At 37.7% G+C, this 27940-nt stretch overlaps 1 protein-coding gene across 1 annotated transcript; it reads left to right on the forward strand.

The window, feature by feature from the left end:
• Nucleotides 1–4627: 4627 nt before the first annotated feature.
• Nucleotides 4628–24761, forward strand: LOC144443299 (endoplasmic reticulum aminopeptidase 1-like). The gene is made up of 17 exons (XM_078132736.1): nucleotides 4628–5425; nucleotides 6695–6971; nucleotides 7356–7476; nucleotides 7817–7971; nucleotides 9001–9114; nucleotides 10050–10184; nucleotides 11126–11257; nucleotides 11716–11894; nucleotides 13152–13234; nucleotides 13669–13852; nucleotides 14560–14707; nucleotides 16684–16757; nucleotides 18031–18135; nucleotides 19015–19182; nucleotides 20310–20453; nucleotides 20968–21049; nucleotides 22398–24761. The coding sequence occupies exons 1-17, from the start codon at nucleotides 4662–4664 to the stop codon at nucleotides 22554–22556; spliced, it is 3024 nt and encodes a 1007-aa protein (XP_077988862.1). The 5' UTR covers nucleotides 4628–4661; the 3' UTR covers nucleotides 22557–24761.
• The last annotated feature ends 3179 nt before the right edge of the window (nucleotides 24762–27940 follow it).

Below are 27940 nucleotides of genomic sequence, written 5' to 3' on the forward strand. Positions count from 1 at the left end.
TTTGCCTCTAATCATAACAGTGGCAAGTGTTTGACTTTCTCGAACTGTGCCAACAAGGTCAATCTATACGAAAAATAAAATATTAATGTATACTTGAGTGTTTTACGGGGGGGGGGGGGGGGGGGGGGGGGGGGGGTAACCACAGTCACTTGTGAGCAACTTTTACAACAATGTTCAACCAACTGTATCCCTTAGCCTGTCTCAAGCTGTGCTACAACGTTTCGAACATTGTTGTATCTATCTTTGGAGTTTGATTGTGGGAAAATGTCTGCTGGTCATTAGGACCGAGCAAAAGGTAGCAAAAGATTTTGGTCTGTATACTCGATACAATTTATGCATCTACACACACACACGCACACACACACACGCACACACACACACACACACAATAAACAACAGCGTTCAGAAAGTAGATGTCCTCAATTATTTATGTCATCAAAATATGATCTCTTTCTGGAAAAGACGGAAAGTTTGCCGCACTGGATATAAAAGGGGGGTAAAATGAACAGAAATTTCGATCAACTTTCAAAACATACCAATCACGATACAACGAATGTCATATACTATGGTGGTTTAATTTAGAGCTGACGGTCGGAACGTATGTAACAATGGATATAAAAGGTGGCAAATTCAAATTGAACAGAATTTCATATCAACTTTAAAAGGTACCGATCACTATATAATAAATGTCATGGGCTATGATTTAAATAAGTGTATGTCTAACGGTTGGAAAGTTTGTCGCACGTTTCAAAATATCATACCCATTTTCTATATAGTTGCCTTTAATTATTAGATCGCATGGTTCTTTGAGTAAAAATAATGACCGGAAAGTTTGTCGCAGTGGAAACTTTGGCGCACGACACCGGTCAAGCAAAAACATTGACGTTCGAAACAGAATAGTTGGAGTCGGCCATAGCCATATAAAAAAGATAATACCACGCCCAATGTCTGACGCTATAATTTCATCTCTCAATCTACTAAATAAATGTCATCGTTTAAGGCGGGTTGAGGTAGCACGGTGGCATGCTAAGGAGTTACCAGACTAGAACACCAACAAGGGAAAAACCATTTACTAGTAAAACATTGATTCGGAACTTCTAAACTACATCGAAGCCATAAAAAGGCTGATTACACGAGTTTGCGAACTATTACACGATTAACCGTAACGTCTGAATGCATTCAAGACTTTCTACCTGAGATACCCCCGGGTCATAAATGTCTGCTTCTACACAAGTCATCCAAGTTGAGTACCCCCCCCCCCCCACACACACACAAATTATTTCAAAACTATGATGTGTATGGTATTCCACATGAAATTTACATAATGACCATAATATATATATACACTTTGTCTTTGTAGACAATTCGTTGAAAGTACGGTCGTGAACTTGAGACATAGAAGAGCAGGCATAAGGTGAAACCAACCAACCGACTTACATAACAGATAGGACTGGCTTCAACAATAAAATTGAGCAACACACAATGCCCAAAAACTGTAGTATTTTAGGAGGATGGACATAGAACCAATGTATACAAATACTGATTATGACGAAACCACACACACACTATATATATATATATATATATGCTTAGAATAAGTTGGAGAAATGATATTCGCATTGGTGTATCGGCCATTAAACCACCATATAGATGAAAAACTGAAATCATCAATATGAATTTGATGACGAATTTATAATAGTAGTCTATATACAAACATGTGTAGGGCTGCAATATGAGAAAAAAAATATCACAGCAAATAGGAGGAACCAGCAATTTACCCCAATTGACAAGTGCTGTCTAAAAGACACCACACAAAATAACGAGAAATTACACGACATGTTGGTATATTTATTTGAAGAATCCCAATTGAAAGCACGTAATCTGTTGTCTCACACTATATAAAATGGTAGATTTGAAACTGCGGTAAGTACCCATTTTGAATCCAGAAACTGACTGACTCAAGCGAAACATTTTCATGGAATCAATTGCAAATAGCAACAGTCCAGAAAACTTCACAAAATGCACCCGTCTGGCCTACAATATCTACAAATTAAAGTTTGGAAATGGTATTTATAACCAGATTTAAACTGAATGCCTTCCGTAAGGGTAGTCTTGCAATTTCATGATTTATGCAAGAAATGTATCTCCACATCTGTGATTTTTCAGAATCACAGATGTGGAGATAAATTATGAATACGGTATTTTTGCCCTACTTCGTCCCTGGGTAAAGTGTATACATTCCTGTTTCGACCGAGATTGACAGACGCACCATTAGCTCTGGATGTATATGTATGCTACGAGGTTCGACACATTAGACGTGTCGAACCTCGTAGCATATACATCAAGACGCTCCATCTGCTCCAAATCCTATAAGTTTCTGCTTCCAACTTCCATCAACTTTGTCACATATATATATAGTTTCTGTCGCACCAACACCACCATCGGCATGTGCGTGTTGAACATCCTTCTGTCCCACAAAATTCAAGTGGTAGTCAACAACGTTACGTTGTCTGTCTTCATATGTTTTCATCCATTGGAGTCAGAGTATGTTAAGTCAGGCCAACAAAAAATTTATTTTCTGGTCAGTGTGCATCACTTAAATACCCCGCTTCGATCTTCTTTTTTCTCGTGTTTCTCCAGTCAATGCAGACTGCAGATCCAAGGGAAAACACAAAATAACTCTCCCTACATTAATTGGTACACACACTTCAGGGAAGAGAACTACATCAGCAAGAAATTTTCCAAGAGGAAATTTATCATCTGATGGCGAAAAACAAACTCTAGAAAAACATACAGACCATTTAAATCAGAATTCAAAATAGAGGCCTTGCAAGAAGTAAATAACCTTGAACTTAGAGAATCAATCTGACTCTGTCAATTTAGATTTAAGCTATCACAAACTTAGAAGATATGATAAAGTACCAGTTTATGAAAATATATGCAAATTTTGTAGTATGTTGAAGATGAATAACATTATCCTATTGACAATGTCCCCTATAAGCTCTTATGATAGTTTACAGAAGAGAACGTTTTAAAAATGCGAAAATATTATGATATAATATTAACCCTGTCAGTAGAATATAAGTTAAAAGTAATAACTATTATTTAAAAAAAAGACATTTTTCATAGCTCTAGGCCACACAGCAAAATACTTTAATTTCACCTCAAAATTTAATTGTTCCATATGTATACCTGTAGTAGTATTTTAGTCTGTGCTCAATTAGGTTGGAGTCAGAATTTACGGCAAGGGGGGTGGCTGGTGAGAAATTATTTCGGTCAAAAAAATTTCGCAGCCCCCCATTCGCACTCTCAAAAAATGTCAACCCCCCCCCGAAATGAACCCAAAAAATTTTCGTAGCCTCCCCCTCCCCTTCCCGGCTACACATATTTTAATGTGTAATGATACAGTACTCCCACCCCTCCACTTAACAGTTGTACAGTATGGTGCACTACATTAAACTGACTTCAGCGTCCATACATAACAATGAGAGATTTCTTTGCTAATATATGTTGGCTTTGCGAAAAAGGTCTCACATTGGGCTGTACTTTGAGATACTTAGTCAGCAGGTTTTTATCTTTCAATATTGATTCTGGGCAGAAACAGCATCCCTCATGATAGCTAGTGAGAACTAAAAAAAATATGGACATGTAGGAGGCCATTTAAAGGCATAACATTTCAAACCATACACATTATCGAAAGCCATAGAGTACTTGAAAATTGTCTTCAATACCCAAATTTTACTCTCGATATATTATTATAAACTGAGCGGCTATATTACCTACACTTTAGCTTATCTATTCAGAGATATTTTGGCAGACACACACATTTGCTTGGCTACTGACTGCCTCATAATTACATGTAAATGTATGATAGGTAAATGAAGTGTACAATTTTGCAAAGGACAAGGTAAACGACTGCTTCTGAGGTTTGATTGTTCAAAAATGTCTCCACAGACACAGAGAGAGCGAGAGAGAGAGAGAGAGAGAGAGAGAGAGAGAGAGAGAGAGAGAGAGAGAGAGAGAGAGAGAGAGAGAGAGAGAGAGAGAGAGAGAGAGAGAGAGAGAGAGAGAGACAGAGAGAGACAGACAGACAGGCAGGTAGACAGGCAGGCAGAGGAAGGTATACACAAATACAGTCGCATGGCTGTCACCCAACTCATCACTGAATATAGGTTTTTTTTGGTGAAGCCGCGAGAAATTTTTTAATTTACTTGGTAAATGACCGCTCCTGAGGTTTAATTTGGTTCAAATCAAGAGCAAAATATTTCAGCTCCCCTTTCAGACCATCAGAATGTTCATGCCCCCCCCCACTGAACCCTCAATTTTTTTCATGCCCCACCCAATTTCTCCCAAGCCCCCCCCACCGTAAATTCTGACTCCAGCCTTACTGACGGCATTTTTGTAGTTTAGTTTGTTTGTTTTTCATTCATCCGTTCGTTCGCTTGTTTTTCATTTTACTGTACCTTTAATGACCCTTTAAGCGTACTAAATAGATAATAAACATATGCAAATTACATATTTGATATTCAGATACAAATGACCCCTCGAGCGAGCTCGATGTCCTCACTTGCACTTTTACCTCTTACGCATGCGTTGTTGTCACTTGTACTGTTTACTGGCATGGAGCGAAGCTAGCTCTGTTTTGCTGTACTCTGCGTTAGATGTCGCTTCCTACCGAAAATATAGACGATTTTGATAAATCTGGTCACTTTCCTGTTTGCTTATCGTCTGACAACGAAGATACGCCATTCCTAGACATGGGTGACGAGAACGATGTCTCCACTTCACCGTCGGTGTCATACAGGCGAATGGCTGAGCCTGATTCTAATTCTGCGACTCATCCCCCTTTCTCGATATCTTTCTCGAAAGTGACAGCCGTCCCCGTCTTAATCGCTTCGGTGCGTAAATCTCATCCCAAGTTGACAGCCGTAATATTTGCCTCTCTTGTCGTCGGCGTTATCATCGTCGTCGCCGTAGTAGCAGCCATGATACCGAGGGGAGCCGACGGAAACGACGGCGATTTTCCATATAAACAAGTAAGGCTCCCTAGGACACTCATACCTGAAACATACGATTTATTCTTGCATCCAAACTTGACAACTGACAAGTACATTGGTCATGTTGTAATTAAAATTCGCGTTGCTCAGGCGACGTCATCAATATTTCTACACATGAAAGCACTCAATTTAACAAAAAGTCCAGATGTCCGACCAACCGAATCGAAGAGAGAGCAAGTAGTCCTCGCCAATACCGGAGTCACAGAGACGTTGACAGATGACGACTTAGACATGCTTTACATCGGACTAGTTGAAGAAGTACAAGAAGGTCAGCGATATAATTTGACCCTGCATTTCGAAGGGAAACTTTCAGAAGGTTTGGATGGAATCTATAAAAGTCGGTATACAACAGCAACAGGCGAAGAAAGGTAACAACTTTTTACTTTGAAGATAATTACGCCCTCATCGATTATACCCTGACCAAATAAAAAAAAACTGTGTGGTTCCGGTTACATTCAGTTTTAGAATAGGTGGGGTAGGTAGATTTTTTATTTTATTTTATTATATATTTTTCATGTTTGAGTGTCTTGTTCAGGTTTTTCATTGTTTTCCAAATGGTCTCTGTGTTATTTATTTCTTCCTATCAGATGTACAGCCATTACAGATTGGAGGAACAGTTTTAGAGTGTCTTTTTAGTTGATGGCAGTTCCCACATCCACTATATTTCTCGTGAGACTTCACAAATTTTGCGATTTTATTACTTTTTTTCTCGAATACATAAAAAAAAGTTTAGGGTTGGCAGGGAAAGTTAAGTGGGGGTCAGGTAAACGGAACCAAACAATTATTTTTTTAGGCCTAATTTAAATTTGTTGATATTTTACAAAACTGTGTCAACAAGACCGGTGAAGATATACAACACAGAATGTTAGTGAGGGGTTGAAAAAAAACACAGTATGTAGCCCAGTTTTTAGATTGGGGGATGGGGGGGGGGTGGTAGGGAGGCTATAATATAAAAAGATATTAAAGGCTCATGTCGATATGAAAATAAAGTGGTGATAATTAACAGCAAAAATGTTGGTCCAGAACAAAACAATGAACCTGTCAAATCCTACAGTACCACTGATAAGATAGAATGAGAGCCTGTGATTCAATCATAGGTCTTGTCTTTTAATAGGGCCTCATTGTGTGAAGTTATTTTTTAATCTTTGTAGTCCAAGGGCATGTGTGTGTGTGTGTGTGTGTGTGTGTGTGTGTGTGTGTGTGTGTGTGTGTGTGTGTGTGTGTGTGTGACATTTGTGTGCTTGAGTGTATGAATTAGTCTGTATTCAGAGTTCAGACGTGGATTGTGTATGTGCGTACGAGTGTGTGTGTGTGTGTGTGTGTGTCTGTCTGTGTCTGTCTATCTGTATGTGTGTCTGTCTGTGACTGTCTGTGTCTGTCTGTCTGTCTGTGTCTGTGTCTGTGTCTGTGTCTGTGTGTCTGTGTGTGTTTTCAAACAAATCTTGCACAAATGTCAAACACTAGAGTCAGTATCACTGTATGTGCACAACACTTTATTTTGTCACCTTACCAGAATGGAAGAAAAGCACCCTGGTTAATTTTTTTATGGATTCCCTTAATCACATTCCCTGGTATAAACTATTATTGACTCACCATATTTTTTTTTTGACTGCTCACAACTTTTTTCTTTCTTTCAGATTCATTGCTACCACTCAGTTTGAACCAACAGCAGCAAGAAAAGCATTCCCCTGTTTTGATGAACCTGACATGAAGTCCCATTTTGCTCTGACCATGATCAGAGACAAGGATCACAAAACACTGTTTAATATGCCACTGGATACATCACAACCATACCTAGATACAGACCTGATGATGGACAAATTTGATTTTACATTTAAAATGAGTACATACTTAGTTGCATTCATTGTGTGTGATTTTGAGTACACAGAAAATATCACCAGTTCTGGTGTAAATGTAAGTAAAGCGGGTTTCTTAGTTGTGTTAATATATAACTCTGTAATTTGGTGTTGAAAAATACACAAAAGCTCTCCATGACACGGGTAGATTATTCTGATAAGGGTTACTGCATTATCTATTTACTAGTCGTCCATGGTAATGTGTACACTTACTTAATGTCTATGTGTCATGAAAAGTGTAAAGACCGTCTATTTACAGGAATTGTTTGTCAACAAATTGTAACTGGAACGAGAATGCTTATACTGATAGCCTAGGGTATACTCATAATATGTTTATTGTGTTTCTACTACTTCAGCATTCGAAGTACATATACAACATATGTTGAAACAATTTTGAAATTTTTCTCTATAGTTTGATGACAGTCTTGTGATTTTCTTGTAGGTTCGTGTTTATGCACCTAGTGACCAGATTCATGAGGCAACATTTTCAGTAGCAACGGGAGCAAAGGTGCTCTCCCATTATGAAGAATTCTTCAATGTTCCATACCCTCTACCAAAACAAGGTACATTCTTCAATGTCCCATACCCCCTATCATTGTAACTGAGATAGACACTTTTCAATATTCACTATCCCCTACCACTGAAAATGGGTAAGCGCATGCTTGAACAAGGTTGGCATTCCTTCAATGTTCCATACCCCTGTCAAAGTAATTATGTGTGTTCCCTATCCCCCGGCAGCAAACAAGGAATTTTCTGTTCACCATGGAAGAGACTGTAAGCATCCCTTCAATTTCCTTTGGATTCATTTTCCAATATGCTGCAGAAACTAAAAATTTGACATAACGTGATATACCTTTTTAGGACTGTTTCTCGTTTGAACTTATGAAGACATTTACCTTACAGACATGGTCGCCATACCAGATTTCTCAGCTGGTGCCATGGAGAATTGGGGCTTGATAACATACAGACTTACAGCTATACTGTATGAAAAGGGCGTGTCTTCAGAACATGATTTACAGTGGGTTGCTATAGTGATAGCTCATGAACTTGCACATCAGGTGAGAGACAAAGACAAAGACAGAACATATATACATATTTCGTTACATACATATTCTGCGCAAGGTAATTAGAATTTCTTCACACACATACTGACAGATTTGGCAGGATGACAGTCAGAAATAAAGAAAGGGATAGCTGGATGAATGAGATGATATAAGCAATAGACTTTTTTTTCTTTATTAGTTATTGATTGCATTTTGATACAATATTTGTTGTGTGTTCCTGTCAGTAGTATGGTTAATCTTGAACAATTGTGATACATTTATTTGTCCAGTGGTTTGGTAACTTCGTAACTATTGTTGTTTGTTTTATTTGTTCAGTGGTTTGGTAACCTAGTAACTGTTGTTGTTTGTTTTATTTGTTCAGTGGTTTGGTAACCTAGTAACTATTTGTGATACATTTATTTGTCCAGTGGTTGGTAGTCTATCTGCTAGACCTCGGATGTTCTTCCGATACAATACTACACACGACCGAACATCGCTATCGAGGATGGAACATCCAAGGTCTAGCAAATGTCATCAGGATATAAATAACTGCCAATCAGAGAACCGCATTAGCGACAAGCACAAACAGAGGACAATAGCTAATTTGTCATGCATATTCATCTTAAGGAGGGGCTTGTAAAAATAACCAAAAATGCGTTAACTGAAATGTGTGAATGACAACGTCTACACACTCATCAAACTCACAATTACCATAAACCGATAAGACAATAGTAATGACATAAGTGTGTTTGTCAACACCTGCATGCAGAGATTGAATATATTAAAGTATATAATTATATGCATACATGGCCCAACCCAACGCTTAATGTAATCTCAATGGAATGTCCGGTCTGAAAATGACATTTGCTAGACTGTTCGGGCAAGCCCTCACTGTGAACTTCGTTCGCTTATAGTATAGAAAGAAAGCCCAAACGTCTAGCAGCAAGACTAAGTGGTTGGTAACTTTGTAACTATTGTTGTTTGTTTTATTTGTTCAGAGATTTGGTAACCAGGTAAATTTGTTGTTGTTGTTTTTTTGTCCAGTGGTTTGGTAACCTAGTAACGATGGAATGGTGGAACGATCTATGGTTAAATGAAGGGTTTGCTAGTTTTGTTGAATATATTGGAGTTGACTTTGTGAAACCAGAATGGCAGATGGTAGGTATTCAACATTATGATTATTGTTTCCTTTTGTTCAGACATGCATAGAATTGTACATGTCAGTCAAGTGCAATAAACAATAAATTGCTGAATGTCACACAAGTTCAGGATAACCCCCCCCCCCCTCACCCTAAACAAATGTTCAATCACAAGTGTGACATTGAAACATTTATACATGATGTAAACCATGATAAAAATTGCATCGATCATAGTGGTGTGACTGCTACAATGTAAAAACATGGTGGTAAACACATCAAAATACTACCAGAAACCCAACACTGTAAATCACATTAGAAGTAAATTTTAATCAACATATCAATATCTCAGTAGTAACACAGAACCTGTTATCATTGAAGGCATGAAAGATTTCAAATGTGGTTACCAAGTGCGAAAATGAAGTTCAGCAATTGCATTGACACCAGACCGCCTCCCCCCTAAAAGAATGAAGTTCATTTATTGAGCTTATGTGATGTCGTTCAATCGTGAGCCATGAGTGCATGTATGGCATACTCAGAGTATGTGCATGAGTGCTTGCAGTGTTCTCTGCAGTCATTACCTTTCATTAATATGTAAAAATCATACTGCGGTTTCACACAATTTCATGTGCAGAGCACAATTGCATACTCGTTGCATACCATTTGCATAAACAGGTATGCCATTATGTTTTGGGTATTGCACTGCAGTGCAAATACCACTGGTATGCATGCACACTAGTGTAAATAATCACTGGATGGTACACATATCTATATGTATTATGAATATGCAAATGAAGCACCACTATGGATCCCATTTTAAAACAAAAATTGTGCCCTCACAAGAATGTTGGATTTCCTTAAGTATTTTTTGCTCTGTTTTTTTTTGGAATGAGGCTTGGCATACAGATAAGAGTACAGAAGGTGTTGAAGGTGAATTTAATTTTTATTTGCTGTTAGATGGATCAGTTCATATACATGACGTTACAAACTGCCTTGGCCCATGATGCATTGAGTAACTCTCATCCTATCTCAGTACCAGTCAGTAATCCAGACCAGATCAATGAAATTTTTGACAGTATCTCATATAGCAAGGTAAGAACAAACATTCAACCATATATTCTAACATTATTCACAATACACCTAAAAATACTGATCGAAAAAAATTTACCAAAAATGCAGTTAAGTTCCCCTTTTAATGTTACCTCAATGGTATAGAGTCACTATGCTTTACTTTGAATGAACAGTTTAGGTTTGATTCAGTAAGGGGTAGTACCGTATTGTACTCATGTTAGCGCCCTCACACAGGCAAGTGCCCAGTGCTTTTGTTTACACAATGTATTTGTAATTTTAAAATATCTTCCACTGAATCACCGGTCACATTTGCCCATATCAGATTTGTGGTATGTATAAAGGGAAACAAAGGTGGCAGGTTTATTTTCTCTTTGCTGTATTTCTAATGGTTATGGGACCTTTGACCTCTCTAATAATAATAATATACATGCATGTACATAGCCCCGTTTGTTTACTGGCTCTGTTTGATACAACCACACATAAACAAATAAGAAACTGCCTATGGTAAACTTTAACTGAGCTGAATGAAATGAATGCAGTTTCTTGCGACATTTTTGGTTTTAAATGAAATGAACAAACTCGTCACCAAGTTTTGGTCTTGCTATCTTAAAGTGTAGAATGTGCAGTTTCCTATTTTTTTTGATGCATCAAATGGAGAGAGAGAGAGAGAGAGAGAGAGAGAGAGAGAGAGAGAGAGAGAGAGAGAGAGAGAGAGAGAGAGAGAGAGAGAGAGAGAGAGAGAGAGAGAGAGAGAGAGAGAGAGAGAGAGAGAGAGAGAGAGAGAGAGAGAGAGAGAGAGAGAGAGAGAGAGAGAGAGAGAGAGAGAGAGAGAGAGAGAGAGAGAGAGAGAGAGAGAGAGAGAGAGAGAGAGAGAGAACACTAACACGAAACAGGCTCTGTGAAACAAATACAATCAAGAAATTATTGTAACAAATCATTGCAATAACCTTTTTTTTTTTAAGGGAGCATCTATATTAAGAATGTTAGAAAATTTCCTGAGTAGAGATGTCTTCACTAAAGGTTTAACTGACTACCTACAGAGTCATGCCTATAGCAATGCAAAGACTGATGATTTGTGGCAAGCATTAACAAAAGTAAGTTTCAAATAAAGCTGTGTCTGTTGTTCTGGCATATCACCCAGTAATTTCCAATCATGTTTTATTTCTTTTAATTATTAGCATTATAATGTATGCGTTACATTTTGTTCCTGTTCCTTGAATACAATTTCAGCCATGTTACATATCAGAGGTATATAATGACCTGTGTAAATGTACCGTTTGGTACAGCTTGTCAACTATTACAGACAAAACTTCACTCACATATTAATATCACCATAAATTTGGGTATATTGCCATTACAATCCAACCATACTCCTTTACCTCCCAGACCAAATGTTGAACAACTTCAAATTCACAACAGATTTAACAAAAATTGACAAACAAGTGTCCATTTTGGCTATAGTTTTTCAACATATTCAATCATATGCAAGGAAACTAAGAGGAATCAAATACAATGCCACAAACTCAAATCGGTGTTTTTCCTACCATGCCAGGCAGATCATGACAACGGTGGTAATAACGATGTAAAAACTCTGATGGATACTTGGACACTTCAGATGGGGTATCCTGTCGTCACGTTAACAAGAAATGGTAGAACAGTTACGGCAACACAGCAACGATTTCTGATCAACCCTGATGGTGAACCTTCCACAGAATATAAATCTCCATTTGAGTAAGTGCTAAACTTTGGTTTAAAGTGGCCATATTGATGAAAATTGGGTATTTAGTTTAGATTTTTAATTTATAAAACAAGACCATGCCCTTTACAACAGCCAAATACCTGTATAATTTACAAAGATAACAATGTTGTTAGACAAACAAGTGAATAAACATTCAAAAAAAGTTTGCAAATATGCTTAGCAACAAGACCATGCCCATAACAATAATCTAACAATAGTGCATATTGCATGGGTAACAAATATGGATTGGCATGTGTTGATAAACATTTTTTTTTTGACTTCACAAATTTTACAGTTGTGCTACAATACCATTGTGTTTTATTTATTTATCACATAAATATGTGCATATCTTCTACTGTGTGACGTCAAACAGGGGGTGATTTCAGAGCATATCACCCCTGTTCTACCGAACTATTTTCTCTCCGTACTGTTCGAATGTTCATGCCAATCCTATGCTATGATCAAGTTTATCGTAATAATTACGCGCTTTCAAAACGTAAATGCATACATTACGTTACACGTATCCAAGTTGGATGGCATGAGTTTGATATGTAGAGGTACTTTTATTTTTATTTGATACATTTTATTCTATTTAAAAATCACATAGATTATCGATGTAGCACTAGCAGCCGGCAAGCTTACTTCCGATTTTCCGTCGAGCTCAGATCTCCGAACTTGCACAACCCGAGAAAATATGATTAAAATGACGACACAAAAGTCGTATTCAGACAAATTCTACTTACGTTTTAAACTAAATTCGATATTACATGTACATCGCAAGGTTATAACCGATAATTTTGGTTGAGAAACCACAGAACACTATGACCACGACTGATAGCATGTATATGGTAAGCTTGACCTCACGACAGGTCACACGATTATGTAATTTGCATAGCCGTCAGGCGCCATTTTTTAATACGCGATGAAGAATATAGTGCAATGAAATGGTACAGTATTCGTAAAATACGATTTAAAATTTTAGAAAAATACAGGGAAATACTTAGTTATGTGATAGATATATAATTCCATGAAATCAATGTTAGTTTTACGTCATAATGCTCCTCGTATGATTCCACGAACTACAAATTCTCGCCTACCGGCTCGAATTTGTATTAGTCCGCGGAGTCATACTCGGAGCATTATGACGTAAAACTAACATTGATTTCATGGGATTATATATAAGAATCTTATCAAATTTGTATATCAACCGTTACTGTTCTGATTTTTATTTCATTTTTTTTTATCTGAAGTTACAAGTGGATAATACCATTTACATATATCACATCAAGTGAGCCCAGCAAGCCAACAAGTCAACTACTAAAGTTTGCTACTGGTGGGTATTCTACATGTATGCAGACAATGTCATCATCGAACTATTGTGAAGTAACAACCTTTATTTGCAGTTCAGGAGCAGCGATCCAATTATTTTTTAAGTCCCATTGTCAAAACACCCAATTGAAATTCTTTTTTCACCTCTATTGTTCTGACACTGGTCCACCACTGTTGTATCATAGGACTTAGCAGACATGCATCTATATGAGATGAGCAATGCATATTCATGACTATTATCTGAAGGAACTAAGCACCTACAAGTCATGAATATTCAATGCTCATCTTATCCATACTCATGTATGCTAATTAAGACTCATGAAGCAACAGCACTCGACAATTATGAGAATGACTCTCCAGAACTCAAATTTATCAAAATATCTGTATTTCCTGGGGTGGCACTCCCCCTTTAATCATGTTCCAAATTGTTGATTACAGTGAAGTTTTCTGTACCTGATGATGCTGTCTGGTTCAAGGGTAATGTCAATGCCACAGGATTTTATCGTGTCAACTATGACACAGATAGCTGGGATGCCATTATACAACAACTTCAAAGTGATCACACTGTCTTCACGTCCTCTGATAGGACATCTTTTATAGATGATATCTTTCATTTTGCAAGGTCAGTCCTATCTGTTTGTCTATTGCTTCTTCTAATTCATTATTGTATCCTGCATTTTTTCAACCAGCTTTGTCTTAAATGTGCTCTCTACATAGTTAGTGTAAATAGCTTCCATTCTCCATTGTCAGCATTTTGACATTGTTTCATTGTAAATTCAAAAATGGAGAGGGTGTGCCTTGGTGTTGACTAGAATCTTCACTAAAAACAAAAGATTGCTAAAACAAAAGTACTGGGCTCTTGCTCGTGTGAGGGCGCTAACATGCTTCAGCACACTAGTACTACTATTACAACCAAAAAAACATTGCTTCTTTGCTTTGGGATCCTATGTTGTAGTAGTTCCAAACTAAGAGTCGGGTGTGAGATGATTTACCTTCTATATTTCAGCTGAATTACTCAGCCTTCTTCAGTTGTTATTGAACCATTCAATACAAGCCAAAGTGTACTAGGTAAATAATTTATGCTCTTGAGTTTGGAACTACAAGATATAATGGTATTATTCTCCAACAGTTTTCTTCACCCACCTGAAGAATACTTGTGACATTAGCATTTTGTCACTACTCATCGTCAACTCAAAATGACAAGACATCTTAACGTGCTAAATGTCACTTGTATTTTCATTGGCTGAACAGAGGAAAATATTGCAATTTTATCTGTCTTTTTTACAATGCGCCAAACATCTTGGGATTATCTTTTATTTTCCTTTTCAGAGCAAGACATGTGAGCCAATCAAAAGCTCTAGATTTATCTCTTTATTTAAATAATGAAGAAGATTATGTTCCCCTGGCAACAGCCATCTCTAATTTGGAGTATATTGGCTCTGCTTTATTTGGACGTGACAGTTATGCTATGTTTAAGGTAATGGACTATGGACATTGTTTCAGTATATAGACTCACACACATTTGGCAAATAGTTTCGCGGAACTATTAGCCCCTGGAGTGGGCACAACCCAGGGGATGGAGGTTTAGGAATGACTCATATCTGTACATACATACATATGTGCATGTATGTGTCAGTCAACATTCCTATCTCTCACACCACATGTCATTTTTAGTTACATAAAATGTCACATTTCATGTGCGTGTGCACTAGTTTATCAGTACCTGTATTTTGTTTAAATTCGTAACAAACAAAAAACGTTATGTGAGAAATGTTTTAGTCTTTCTGGTTTGGCAGTAATTTTAAATCAATAAACTCTTTAGATCAACACAATACTGATAAACCAATTAAGTTGTTATGCCAACATGAAACTGTTAAATCAACAAGAAACTTGATGATTTTTATTTCCCCCCCCCCCTCCCACATTTGTCTAGCAACAAGACCACACCCATAGCAATGGTCAAATGGTGATGCATGTTGCAAAAATAACAATATGGATAGTTTGGCAAGTGGATAAACTTTCAAAAAATTGACATTATTGACCTAGCAATGAAGATACTGCCCATGCCAACAGTGAAATTGTGGTGTATATAATAAACATTTTAAACCAGATTTAAACTGAATGCCTCCTGTTAGGGAATCACTAATTATGTAAATAACTCATTAAACTAAAAAGCTATGGTAACAGGCTTTGTTTTTTTGGACAAGGGTGCTTTCTTAGGTTAATGTATGTAAGAGTGTATGATACTGCTTAATTACTGAATATCATTCATTATTCAAAATACTCATTAAAGAAAAAGTTGTAGCAACAAACTTCATAGAACAGGTGCGTATTATTATGATGTACGTATCATATTATACGAAATTTGAAGCTTGCATTTTTAAGATACAACCTAGTTACCTAAAATCATTAATTATGCAATTTTTTCATTAAAACTAAGCTATATAAAAGATTTTATATAACATATCCGCTTTGTTATGGTTAACGTATGTACTAAATTGTATTGAAATTGAAGTACATGTATGCAGTCTTAAGATATAGCCTAATTACTGAAAATCATTAATTATGCAAATTATTCATTAACACTGTAAGGTACCATCAACTAACTTTGTAGGACATACACAATTTGTTATGGTTAATGTATGTACTGAATTGTATTGAAATTGAAGTATGCAGTCGTAAGATATAGCCTAATTATCAAGAATCATTAATTATGCAAATTATTCATTAACACTGAAAGGTACACCAACAAGCTTTACAGGACACGTGTGATTGTTATGGTTAACGTGTGTACTGAATTATATTGGAATTGAAGTATGTATTCTTAAGATATACATGTAGCCTACTTACTGAAAATCATTAATTATGCAAATTATTCATTAACACTGTATGGTACATCAACAAACTTGATAGGACATATGTGTTTTCTTATGGTTAACGTATGTACTAAATTATGTTGAATTTGAAGTATGTATTCTTAAGATATAGCCTAATTACCAAAAATAATTAATTATGCAAATTATTCATTAACGCTGTAAGATACATCAACGAATTTTATAGGACAAATGTACGTTGTTATGTTGAATGAATATACTAAATTATATTGAAATTGAAGTATGCAGTCTTAAGATATTGCGTAATTAGTTGATTTCATTATTATGCAAATTTCTCTAATTAAACATTAACAGATCTGGCTCAAAACCTAATCAGGTCTAGCTATTACCCTAAAGATTATATATCCCAAATTTCATTACAATTGAGCCAGCCGATTTTTAGAAAATGATGACACAGACACACAGACAGACAGACAGACAGACACACAGACAGACACACACACACACACACACACCTTCCCCTTTTAATACCTCCCGTACCCTTACGGGAGGTAAAAATGACATAAACTCAAGTTTAATTCTCATTGCATGATTTGATACTTTTTTCTTAATTTATTAGAAATATGTTCTACAGCAGTTCCGTAGAATCATCAACAAAGTTGGTTGGGATGACACAGGGACTCACATCGAAAGGTAAGTTATAGTTAGCACACACTGTGTTCAAAGTGCTTTTACCCCAGGCATATATAATGGCACAGTCAGCTTCCTTCTACTCTTCCTTAACTTTCTGGGGAGCATACAATCCATTGCAGCCACTGTAAGCACAAAGGATGAAAGTATAGTTCTCAGTTATATGGTTGCCTTGGGTACTGAGTTTTGGCTCAAATTTTGCCTTGGACTTCAGCCATTTGGAAACAAAATTGAAAGAGTGACGAGACTTGAACTGACAACTTGAAGATTCCACGCTGGTCAGTCTAAATTTGAGTATCATGATTCTACAATAGGATGTATTTATACGTACCTTGAGTAGAAAATAAAATGAACATTGTGACCAAAGTGGAGTATTTGTCAAATATTGTTAAAACATTCTTTAGTCAGTTACTCTTGACTTGACCAAAAGTAAAGGCAGTGATGACTACATTCCCCCATCAATTGAGTCTAGTCTGATTAACATGTAAGCATAAGACAATGTTTGAAACTGTCAAATTGAATTTTAAAAATGAGAAAAATTTCAAATTTGTTGCCAAATCTGAAACAGAAATTGAGTCACCTACAACTTTGCTGTTAGACTGAATGTAATGTTGGAGTACAAGGAAAATATTTGTGAATTCATGTGACTTTCAAAATTGAAACATTTTAATTGCTGTTTCAAAAAAAGTACAAAATATTAAGCATTCTGAGATGGAAATTCTTATAGATATTGTACCTAATATATGTAATACAAAAAATTATGTTATTACATTACTTGCACTGGTGTGCACTCATATTAGTGGTATTTTCACAGCAGTGCAATACTGAAAACATTATTGTATACCTGCATGCAAATGATATGCAAATAAGGGCACAATCATTCTTTGCACATGGTTTTTGTGGAAATTTGCTAAACATGCGTAATAATAACAACCCCCCATTGCCTTATGAGTGCCAGTGTGGGTACTCAGGAGTATTTGCACTCGTTCTTGCAGTGTATTCTACTGTACTTTCACTCGCTACACTCATGAAAGTATGGGTACAGAGAACACTGCAAGCACTCATGCAAATACCAAGAGTATGCCACACTTGAACTCGTGTCATGGAGTTCTGTCATATTTAGTTGTGAAGGTAGTTTTCCTTTATTGAGAAAGCACATTATCAAAAACTGCTGCATTTTGTTCAATTTCACCTATAGTATTAGGCCAGAGTATCAAACCTAAGCGAAAGAATATACTAATTTAAGCTAGATATACATTTGTCATTTTTCACCTAGGTTCCGACGTACTGTTGTGTTAGCTATGGCTGATTCCTATGATTTAGAAGCAGCAGTACAAAATAGTGTTGTGAAGTTTAACAGATGGATGACACAAGGCATACAGTAAGTGAAATTACCATAACATTCTGTGCTACCCCATGCTTGGAAAGCATTTTCCTATGTTTAATGTTCTCTATGTCAAGTATATGGAAAAAATGGAGTTATGCTACAGTGGAAATTGGGTTGATGGTGCATATGGCCGTACTTAATACTGTGTTTCTAAGCATAACACTTTAAAAATGATGTGTCAGTTGGTTGGTTAAATTTTTTTTTAAAATAACTAAAAATATAAGTGTATGTGTACATGTTGGGGATACTTTCATTTCATAAGCATAGTCTTCGAAATAACTCAGAAATGGTAATTAAAGTCAGAAGGAAACTTTTGGACATTTGTTTCAATAAACTTCTCAGTGTCAGCAATGAACGATAATTTTTCCTCAGATATGCACTCATCGCAATCATAAAATCAGAGATGTTGTGATTTATTTTCTACTAGATCCTACCATAGAGGGCATCAATTGTTTTTATTATTTCATCAGATTGAAGAAATGTAGGGTTGTTAGGAAAGATAATGTCAAATAATTACTGTCACAATACTTATCACTTGTTGATGTAATTAGGTACAGGTCTTATCCTACTAAGGGAAAGGAGACAATACAAAATTGCAGTTTCCCTTCAAGTCTCTGCAGTAACCCAAACCCTCATGCGGGTACCTTAGTGTGTCTGCTGAATATTCATTAAAATTTAAAGTGTGTGGTGCTACTGTTATTGTGCAGTTTACAGTTAAAATGTGTCTAGTTTACATAAAATTAACATGTCCGATCAGTGAAACCACAACACAGCAATCCTATTTTTGCTGTAAGTTATAGAATTTAATTGTCTGTGCCATTTGCGCTATTTTATGATTATGACTGTCAACTCAATTTCTTCATTCATCAACAGAATTAGTCCAAATTTTAAGAGCATTATCTACTGTTCTGGAGTCAGGAATGGAGGTGAAGAGGAATTTAATTTCATTTGGCAAAAATACAACACAACAGTTGTTCCTTCAGAAGTCCGAAAACTTCTATCTGCCCTAGCGTGTACCAAAGATCCAAAGTTATTACAAAGGTAACAATGATTGGAGTGTTTTGAGTACAAGAAGTCACCCTCAAATACTTTATTTCTATGACTGAGTGGTGATGTGATTTGAAATAAATACTACAAAGTGTCTGGGAAATGTGGGAAATGTAGGAAATGACTGCGAGAGATGCTATAATTATGAAATTGGGATTATGTATTTTTGATTACGAAATGTCAGAATTGTTGATCTTTTCAGATCCACTGTCAACCACGGTGGTATACTCATAGTGAGTGACAAGATCTTTATTACTCAAAGTCTTAGTTACTCAAACTCTCACCACTGCGACTTTAATACAAGACCATCCCAGCGAGAAACTGGGAAAAATTAATCACAATTCACTTTCCCAGAGCAGTGCATACTGGGGAATACTCTCATCCAACACTGCAGGCTGAATGGTCAGGTACCTTTGCGACAGGTTATCATGTCTTAAGTGACTAATACATCTTAATTACACAGAACAGGCCCTGCAAGCCCATTTTTCATGACTTTGAAGAAATGTACTGTGTGATTCCTGGTGTGGGTGACTTTGGATTATGCTTTCCCCAGATGCTCGTCTGGGTGGTTTTGTAATAGCGCCCCCAGCAATGAGATTCTTGGTAACTGAGACTACTAGTAGTATGTGCCAAGATTTGTTAATCCACCTGTTTGTAACAGGTTCCATTCATCCACGGTCTGATGTCTGAAGTTGTAAATGAGCTGCTTAAATGAAGGAATTAACTTGCAATTCACTTGTCAACAGTCAACTGTAGAACTGAAAAAAGTATACTGAAGATATACAGACACCAGACTGTGGATTTAGTGTCATTTTTTGATACATATGACTAATGACCGTGGATGAAAAACTAAAATTTACCATTTGTAGGTTGTTTTTCTTGTGATTATAAATACCTTTATATCTAAGTGAGTGAAAACAATAACTCTCATTTCATCCTACCTCAGATTCATCTTCCGTGAAATTTCCACAGCAATTATTTCATTTAGTTCTAAAACTGTACATGTTTGTGTGTTCATTTTACATTTTTCTCTGACTGAAAATCATAGTAAAGTTATTAATTGTTCACTATAATGGAAATTGCAGTATAAAATTTATTTGCTGTTTTTATATTTGATTTAGACTACTTGATTGGTCTTTGGATAAAACTAAAGTTCGTACACAGGATACCGTCTCTGTTATAGTTGGTGTAGCTGCAAACCCTTACAAAGGACTTACTATAGCTTGGCAGTTCCTAATGGACAAGTGGGATGAATTACATAAAAGGTAATTATTTCTACAAGCCTTGAATACTTAATTTTCAGACTCAGAGCAATCTTTTCTTTGCCTGAATATTTTGACCAGATGTCGCATTCTTGATGAGTTGTAAGCTGTCAGATATGGATACAGACATCTAGATTGTTGTGAATCTGAATATCAAATTGAGGGTAGGGAACAATATGTACAACTTGATCTGATATCTCTGAAATACAGTGTTACATGACTACATTTTTCTTAATAGTCTCTTTTACAGTCCCAACCACCTCCTAAAAGGAGCTGTTTGTATATACATCAATTCTGTACTCATCCACTCTGGCATACCAAATCTCTGCCATAGAGGGCATAGTCATTTAAACCTAGCACAAAGATGACATAATGTGGTGGTATATTCATACCAATTGATTAATTTGCCTAAACACTAACATACCCAAAAGGTGGACATCTATGCATAGTCAAATATGACCACCCTCGCCCCCATCCAGGGGCAAGTTTTATGCTGAGTTTATTTTCTTGCCATTAGATATGAGGGAGACGCTTTTATTATGGTGAAATTCATAAAGGGTGTTGCACCACGTTTTAAAACACAGGAGGACCTGGAAATGGTAAGAACAACTCGAGTTATCAATGAAGAAAATATATCGGTTAATTCTTATTTTAAAGGCCGAGTTTAGATTCAGATTACAAGTTGACTTTAATACAGAGCTATTGAAAAAGTTGATCAAGAACAAAACAATGATCCTATCAAATCTTTATGGCTCCACCGATAACAATAATAACACTATAAATGAGAGATTCTGAGATTGAAACCCTGGCATTCTTTAGTCATCAATTCTGTTGTGGATTTGAAATAAACATATCTACCAATGTCAGTATAGTGACTACCTGATGATGGTTTGTTTTGAAACAATCAAGACATATACACATTAATGTTGCACAAGCTGGGTTTGTAAACTCTTTACTTAAAGTGAAAATTTTTACAAAAAAATTTCAATTGGAATATTCTTGTATGAGGTTGATGTTAATTCCTTCTTTGAGATTACAGTTTATGTTCTGGCATGGTCTAAGAACTGTTGATTGCATAGTATGGGGTTCCTGTACATTTTTAAATATTATAATAAATTACCTCATCAAATCTTTTAAAAAGTGATATCCTAATACCAGGTTTGAGTTTAGTGATGGTTAAGTATATACATCAGTAGGTAGAATATTGTGAGTACCTTTTAATATGCAGAAAATATTACAACCCCAAAAATATCTACAGTCAGCTTGTGTCCATTTAAAATGGAGAACAGATAAATATTGTTCAAAGGATTACGAGATCCTGAATTTTGATGCATTTATTATACTTTTTCATTTGTTGTATATATTCTCACTGGCTTTCAGTAGCTATGCAGCAAAGGACTGACTTACAGCAAGGAGTCTTTCTTTTATTATACAAATGTGTTTCATACATTAATTCGAATTACCTTATTTCCATTTGAAGTGAGACATTGTAAAATGGAATTCTAATTTATTTCAATGTTTGTTTTCATAAGGAGCCATCAGTTAAATTCTTTGCTTACCATTCGCATGCGAGTAGGTTTGTTGATAGATTTAGAAAAAAACAACATTCGTTTTGCTTAAACATTTTCGTATTTCATACTATTGTAACTGGAAAGACCATTCAAATATCGTCAGAACAACTACTTATATATCTAAATAATCGTTTAAGATAATCAAACTTTGGATTTTTAGTACATTTATATTTCACCAGTGTAGTAGATTTAGGTACAAACAGAAAAATGAATCAACAGAAAAGTGAATTTTATATGACAGTGACATGCTAGTGACTAGCATAATTGTCTTTTCTGTGTTTTTTTCCCCTGTCTGCGTGGTAGGGTTTGGGGAAATTTAAGGACGGCAAACAAAATATTTAAATGATGCAGCCATAACTACTCTTCTATCTTATAGGTGAAAAATTTCTTTGCCAACCATCCAGATGCAGGATCTGGTACCAGAACTATACATCAATGTATTGAGACAATTCAGATTAACATTGACTGGTTACAGAGACATGAACAAGAAGTTACTGATTGGCTTACAAATCAGGTGGGGAACCCGAGGTCATAGGTCATCTGAATAAATTATAATATATTATAACATTGACTGGTTGCAGAGACATGAACAAGAAGTTACCGATTGGCTTACAAATCATGTGGACAAACTGAGGTCATAGGTCATGTGAATAAATTACGATATATTTTATCATGGTATATCACACTAATCATTTGGTATCAAGGACAGCCTTCCATATACAATAATGTTGTGTGGCGCAAGAAAAGTCTTACTAACATCGCTACTTTTCATTGTCTTGCATGTCAAAAATTGTACTGTTTAACAGTGCTACCTTTTCATTGGCTGATGTGGCAAAAATCTCACTTTGTGTGAGGTTCCAGCTACTATTATCTTTAATAGACAATTATTACCAAATTGTATACATTGTAACAAAATATGATTTTCGGCATGTCAATGGGTTAAAATGTAACAAGTGCACGTCAAGGTTTTTGTGTTCCAAATACAAATATCGACATATTTGTGTAGCTGTACGTAGTCGTGATTAATCAAATTGATTTTGGGATCTGCACACAAAAATATCAGCGTCCTCAACGGCGATCACAATTTCAACCTGTTTCTGTACTTCCTATGTATAATTGATAGCGACCACTGATTAACATGTGCGATATCTATTTTTTGGTATATTAACAATTTTCAGTGAATATAGTGTGGTTGTCTGATTGAACAATAATAATCCAGTTACAACTAGTTCAGTTTTAATACAGTGACAGATTCAAAACCGAGCTTTTGCTCAAGATTTAAACTTACCACTACACTACCTACAGATAATATTAACCACTAATTAAATAAGTAATTGACCAATTATTAATGAATATATGAAAAAAATGTCCCAGTTGCCGCTAGTAGAGGTTTAAAGAAATGTAGCAATTTATTGAGCCAGACAATCAAGTTAGTAATGCAATGTTTTGAAGATTTTTGTTGAGGCAGACAATGGCTTTTTTTCAATTTACATATATGGTCTTCTGTGTGAACTAAAGTATATATAAAGAGATGTTTGCAATTCTTCTGAGCCATATGAAGACTCCCTAGTATAGGCATTAATAACTTGTATTGTGTTAATTTATGCATGTGCGTCAGGACCTAGGGTGTCTTGAATAATCAATGTATTATGACTACCATTAATATCTATCTCTTCATCAAAGGAATGTCATTGAAACTCATATAGCTTAGATCGCCCTCAATTGATTTACCTGATTGGCTGCCATCGACAACTCAATGCCCAATGGGGTACATCGTTGTGTTGACTGTAGCAAAGTGACTTTCTGTAACTTGTAGAGCTTATCACAAACACATCCTTTCCACTGAGAATAATTTGAATGCTTTGCTTTTGAATATGTGTGTCATCATCTTTATGTCCAAGCACCTTTCAACAACTTTGTTGGGGGCAGCCATGTTGGAAAATCAGCCAGCATTGATAGTAGAAAAGGAACTCTGTGATTGGTCAATTTGTTGTTAGATGATGACAGGTTGTAACTGTGTGAGGGCAGTCTAAGATATATGAGTTTCACTGACTTTCCTTCAAGTCAGTTTACGGAGAGATAGATATAGTACTCTTGATTCAAGATGAACCTAGAGTAACTTACTATAAGTTGTAAATTTAAAGAAAGTAATTCTTTATACAAAATTGGATCACAGTAGAAATGAGTAGAAATACGTACATCAAATGAAAATTTTAAATTCTAAGAATTTATTATGTCAAATCTTATAACAATGGTTTTCATAACATTAACATTGTGGGGTCATGGTGATCGAATGGTTAGAGTGGCTGACTTGGAATCTGCAGATTACAGCTTCAAGCCCTGTCCGTCACTGCCATTTGTTTCAGAATGGCTAAAGTCATTGAGCAAGATTTGAACCAAGATTGTGCCAGTCAACCCAGCTGTATAATTGGGGACGTGGTAGGATAGAGGTTGCAATGTGAATGGTTTAATCCCATGTGCTTATAAAGGCTGCAATGGATTGTATGCACCCCAGGGAGTTGAGGAAGTATAAAGGGACGCTGTGCCGTGATAGATCGTTAATTGTAATGTACAGTGGGAAAGTGCTATATAAAAACCAACATTATTAACATTATTATTATTCAGATTGTGTGCCAACAGTAAAAATTGTGCCAATGCAGTATTAGATAAGGATGGAGAATATTAAGGGGATGAGTTTAGGGATGTAAATATTTGCAAGTAAAAAGGCTGGGCCATTGGATTGGGTTATCGGGTTGGGCTGGGCTGGGCCATTGGATTGGGTTATCGGGTTGGGTTGGGCTGGGCCATTGGATTGGGTTATCGGGTTGGGCTGGGCTGGGCCATTGGATTGGGTTATCGGGTTGGGCTGGGCTGGGCCATTGGATTGGGTCATCGGGTTGGGCTGGGCTGGGCCATTGGATTGGTTTATCGGGTTGGGCTGGGCTGGGCCATTGGATTGGGTTATCAGGTTGGGTTGGGCTGGGCCATTGGATTGGGTTATCGGGTTGGGCTGGGCTGGGACATTTGATTGGGTTATCAGGTTGGGTTGGGCTGGGCCATTGGATTGGGTTATCGGGTTGGGCTGGGCTGGGCCATTGGATTGGGTTATCGGGTTGGGCTGGGCTGGGCCATTGGATTGGGTTATTGGGTTGGGCTGGGCTGGGCCATTGGATTGGGTTTTCGGGTTAGGCTGGGCTGGGCCATTGGATTGGGTTATCGGGTTGGGCTGGGCTGGGCCATTGGATTGGGTTATCAGGTTGGGTTGGGCTGGGCCATTGGATTGGGTTATCGGGTTGGGCTGGGCTGGGCCATTGGATTGGGTTATCGGGTTGGGCTGGGCTGGGCCATTGGATTGGGTTATTGGGTTGGGCTGGGCTGGGCCATTGGATTGGGTTTTCGGGTTAGGCTGGGCTGGGCCATTGGATTGGGTTATCGGGTTGGGCTGGGCTGGGCCATTGGATTGGGTTATCAGGTTGGGTTGGGCTGGGCCATTGGATTGGGTCATCGGGTTGGGTTGGGCTGGGCCATTGGATTGGGTTATCGGGTTGGGCTGGGCTGGGCCATTGGATTGGGTTATCGGGTTGGGCTGGGCTGGGCCATTGGATTGGGTTATCGGGTTGGGCTGGGCTGGGCCATTGGATTGGGTTATCGGGTTGGGTTGGGCTGGGCCATTGGATTGGGTTATCAGGTTGGGCTGGGCTGGGCCATTGGATTGGGTCATCGGGTTAGGCTGGGCTGGGCCATTGGATTGGGTTATCGGGTTAGGCTGGGCTGGGCCATTGGATTGGGTTATCAGGTTGGGCTGGGCTGGGCCATTGGATTGGGTCATCGGGTTAGGCTGGGCTGGGCCATTGGATTGGGTTATCGGGTTGGGTTGGGCTGGGCCATTGGATTGGGTTATCGGGTTGGGCTGGGCTGGGACATTTGATTGGGTTATCAGGTTGGGTTGGGCTGGGCCATTGGATTGGGTTATCGGGTTGGGCTGGGCTGGGCCATTGGATTGGGTTATCGGGTTGGGCTGGGCTGGGCCATTGGATTGGGTTATTGGGTTGGGCTGGGCTGGGCCATTGGATTGGGTTTTCGGGTTAGGCTGGGCTGGGCCATTGGATTGGGTTATCGGGTTGGGCTGGGCTGGGCCATTGGATTGGGTTATCAGGTTGGGTTGGGCTGGGCCATTGGATTGGGTCATCGGGTTGGGTTGGGCTGGGCCATTGGATTGGGTTATCGGGTTGGGCTGGGCTGGGCCATTGGATTGGGTTATCGGGTTGGGCTGGGCTGGGCCATTGGATTGGGTTATCGGGTTGGGCTGGGCTGGGCCATTGGATTGGGTTATCGGGTTGGGTTGGGCTGGGCCATTGGATTGGGTTATCAGGTTGGGCTGGGCTGGGCCATTGGATTGGGTCATCGGGTTAGGCTGGGCTGGGCCATTGGATTGGGTTATCGGGTTAGGCTGGGCTGGGCCATTGGATTGGGTTATCAGGTTGGGCTGGGCTGGGCCATTGGATTGGGTCATCGGGTTAGGCTGGGCTGGGCCATTGGATTGGGTTATCGGGTTGGGTTGGGCTGGGCCATTGGATTGGGTTATCAGGTTGGGCTGGGCTGGGCCATTGGATTGGGTTATCGGGTTAGGCTGGGCTGGGCCATTGGATTGGGTTATCGGGTTGGGTTGGGCTGGGCCATTGGATTGGGTTATCAGGTTGGGCTGGGCTGGGCCATTGGATTGGGTCATCGGGTTAGGCTGGGCTGGGCCATTGGATTGGGTTATCGGGTTGGGTTGGGCTGGGCCATTGGATTGGGTTATCAGGTTGGGCTGGGCTGGGCCATTGGATTGGGTTATCGGGTTGGGCTGGGCTGGGCCATTGGATTGGGTCATCGGGTTGGGTTGGGATGGGCCATTGGATTGGGCTATCGGGTTGGGCTGGGCTATCGGGTTGGGCTGGGCTATCGGGTTGGGCTGGGCTGGATACAATCCACACAGTAAAAGGTCAATTTCATTGACTGACTTTCAGCCCACTGTTCAAAGTTAAGTTTTACAATATACCATTGAAGCCGAGTATATAAGCATACTAAATTATGGTACCAAACCATGTACATGTATATATTATGCCTGACTACCCTGTTTGGAGTTCTACCATTACTAAGTAGTGGTTAAGTATGCTTCAGTAAGTAGAATATAATACAAGGACTTTGTAATGTGCTGCCAAAAATTACTGCCAAAACTGTACAATTTCAGCCTGTCAAGGGAAAAGTCTTACATTTTGATTATTCAGACGTGATACTTTGTGATTCTATCATTCTCACTTCATGTGCTCTTTTCTAACATTATAACATGTACAGAATTAAATTTAACAACCATAGTTTTGTTAATTTGTAAATATAAGTATTATCTAAACATGGCAATTGTTGCATCATTTGCTGTTATTTTTCTTACTATGCGTTTTACATTCTATTGTTATTTTTAATCTTATTGTTAACTTGTAATTTTGTCCTTGCATATTAAAATTTGTGATTTTTGTAAATTGATAATGGTATACCATCATTCCTTATTTGGTGTTCGGTCATTCATTTATAATCATGTTATTCTATATTTAAGCAATAAACCACACCCTGGGGATAGTATACCAAGATCGGAGGTTTTGACCAATAAGCGAAATATATGCACAATTGATAGTCAAAACCGACTGTATACATCCCAATGGATGGTTTATCGTTATTATATTATACTATGATAAGTTGGCTGATTGAAAATGAACAATAGTAATCTAATGGCTATGATGGTTTTTGAAACCAACAACTGCATAGAGTGTTGACTTGCTTTACTTCTCGTCCATGTCAGAGAATTAGTTGTCATTCAATAAAATAAATTTTGATGGTCAATACCCCTGGAAAATGACCCAAATCAAGTGTATCAACCCTGGC

The sequence above is a fragment of the Glandiceps talaboti genome, chromosome 12, assembly GCF_964340395.1.
Source record: "Glandiceps talaboti chromosome 12, keGlaTala1.1, whole genome shotgun sequence".
NCBI lineage: Eukaryota > Metazoa > Hemichordata > Enteropneusta > Spengelidae > Glandiceps > Glandiceps talaboti.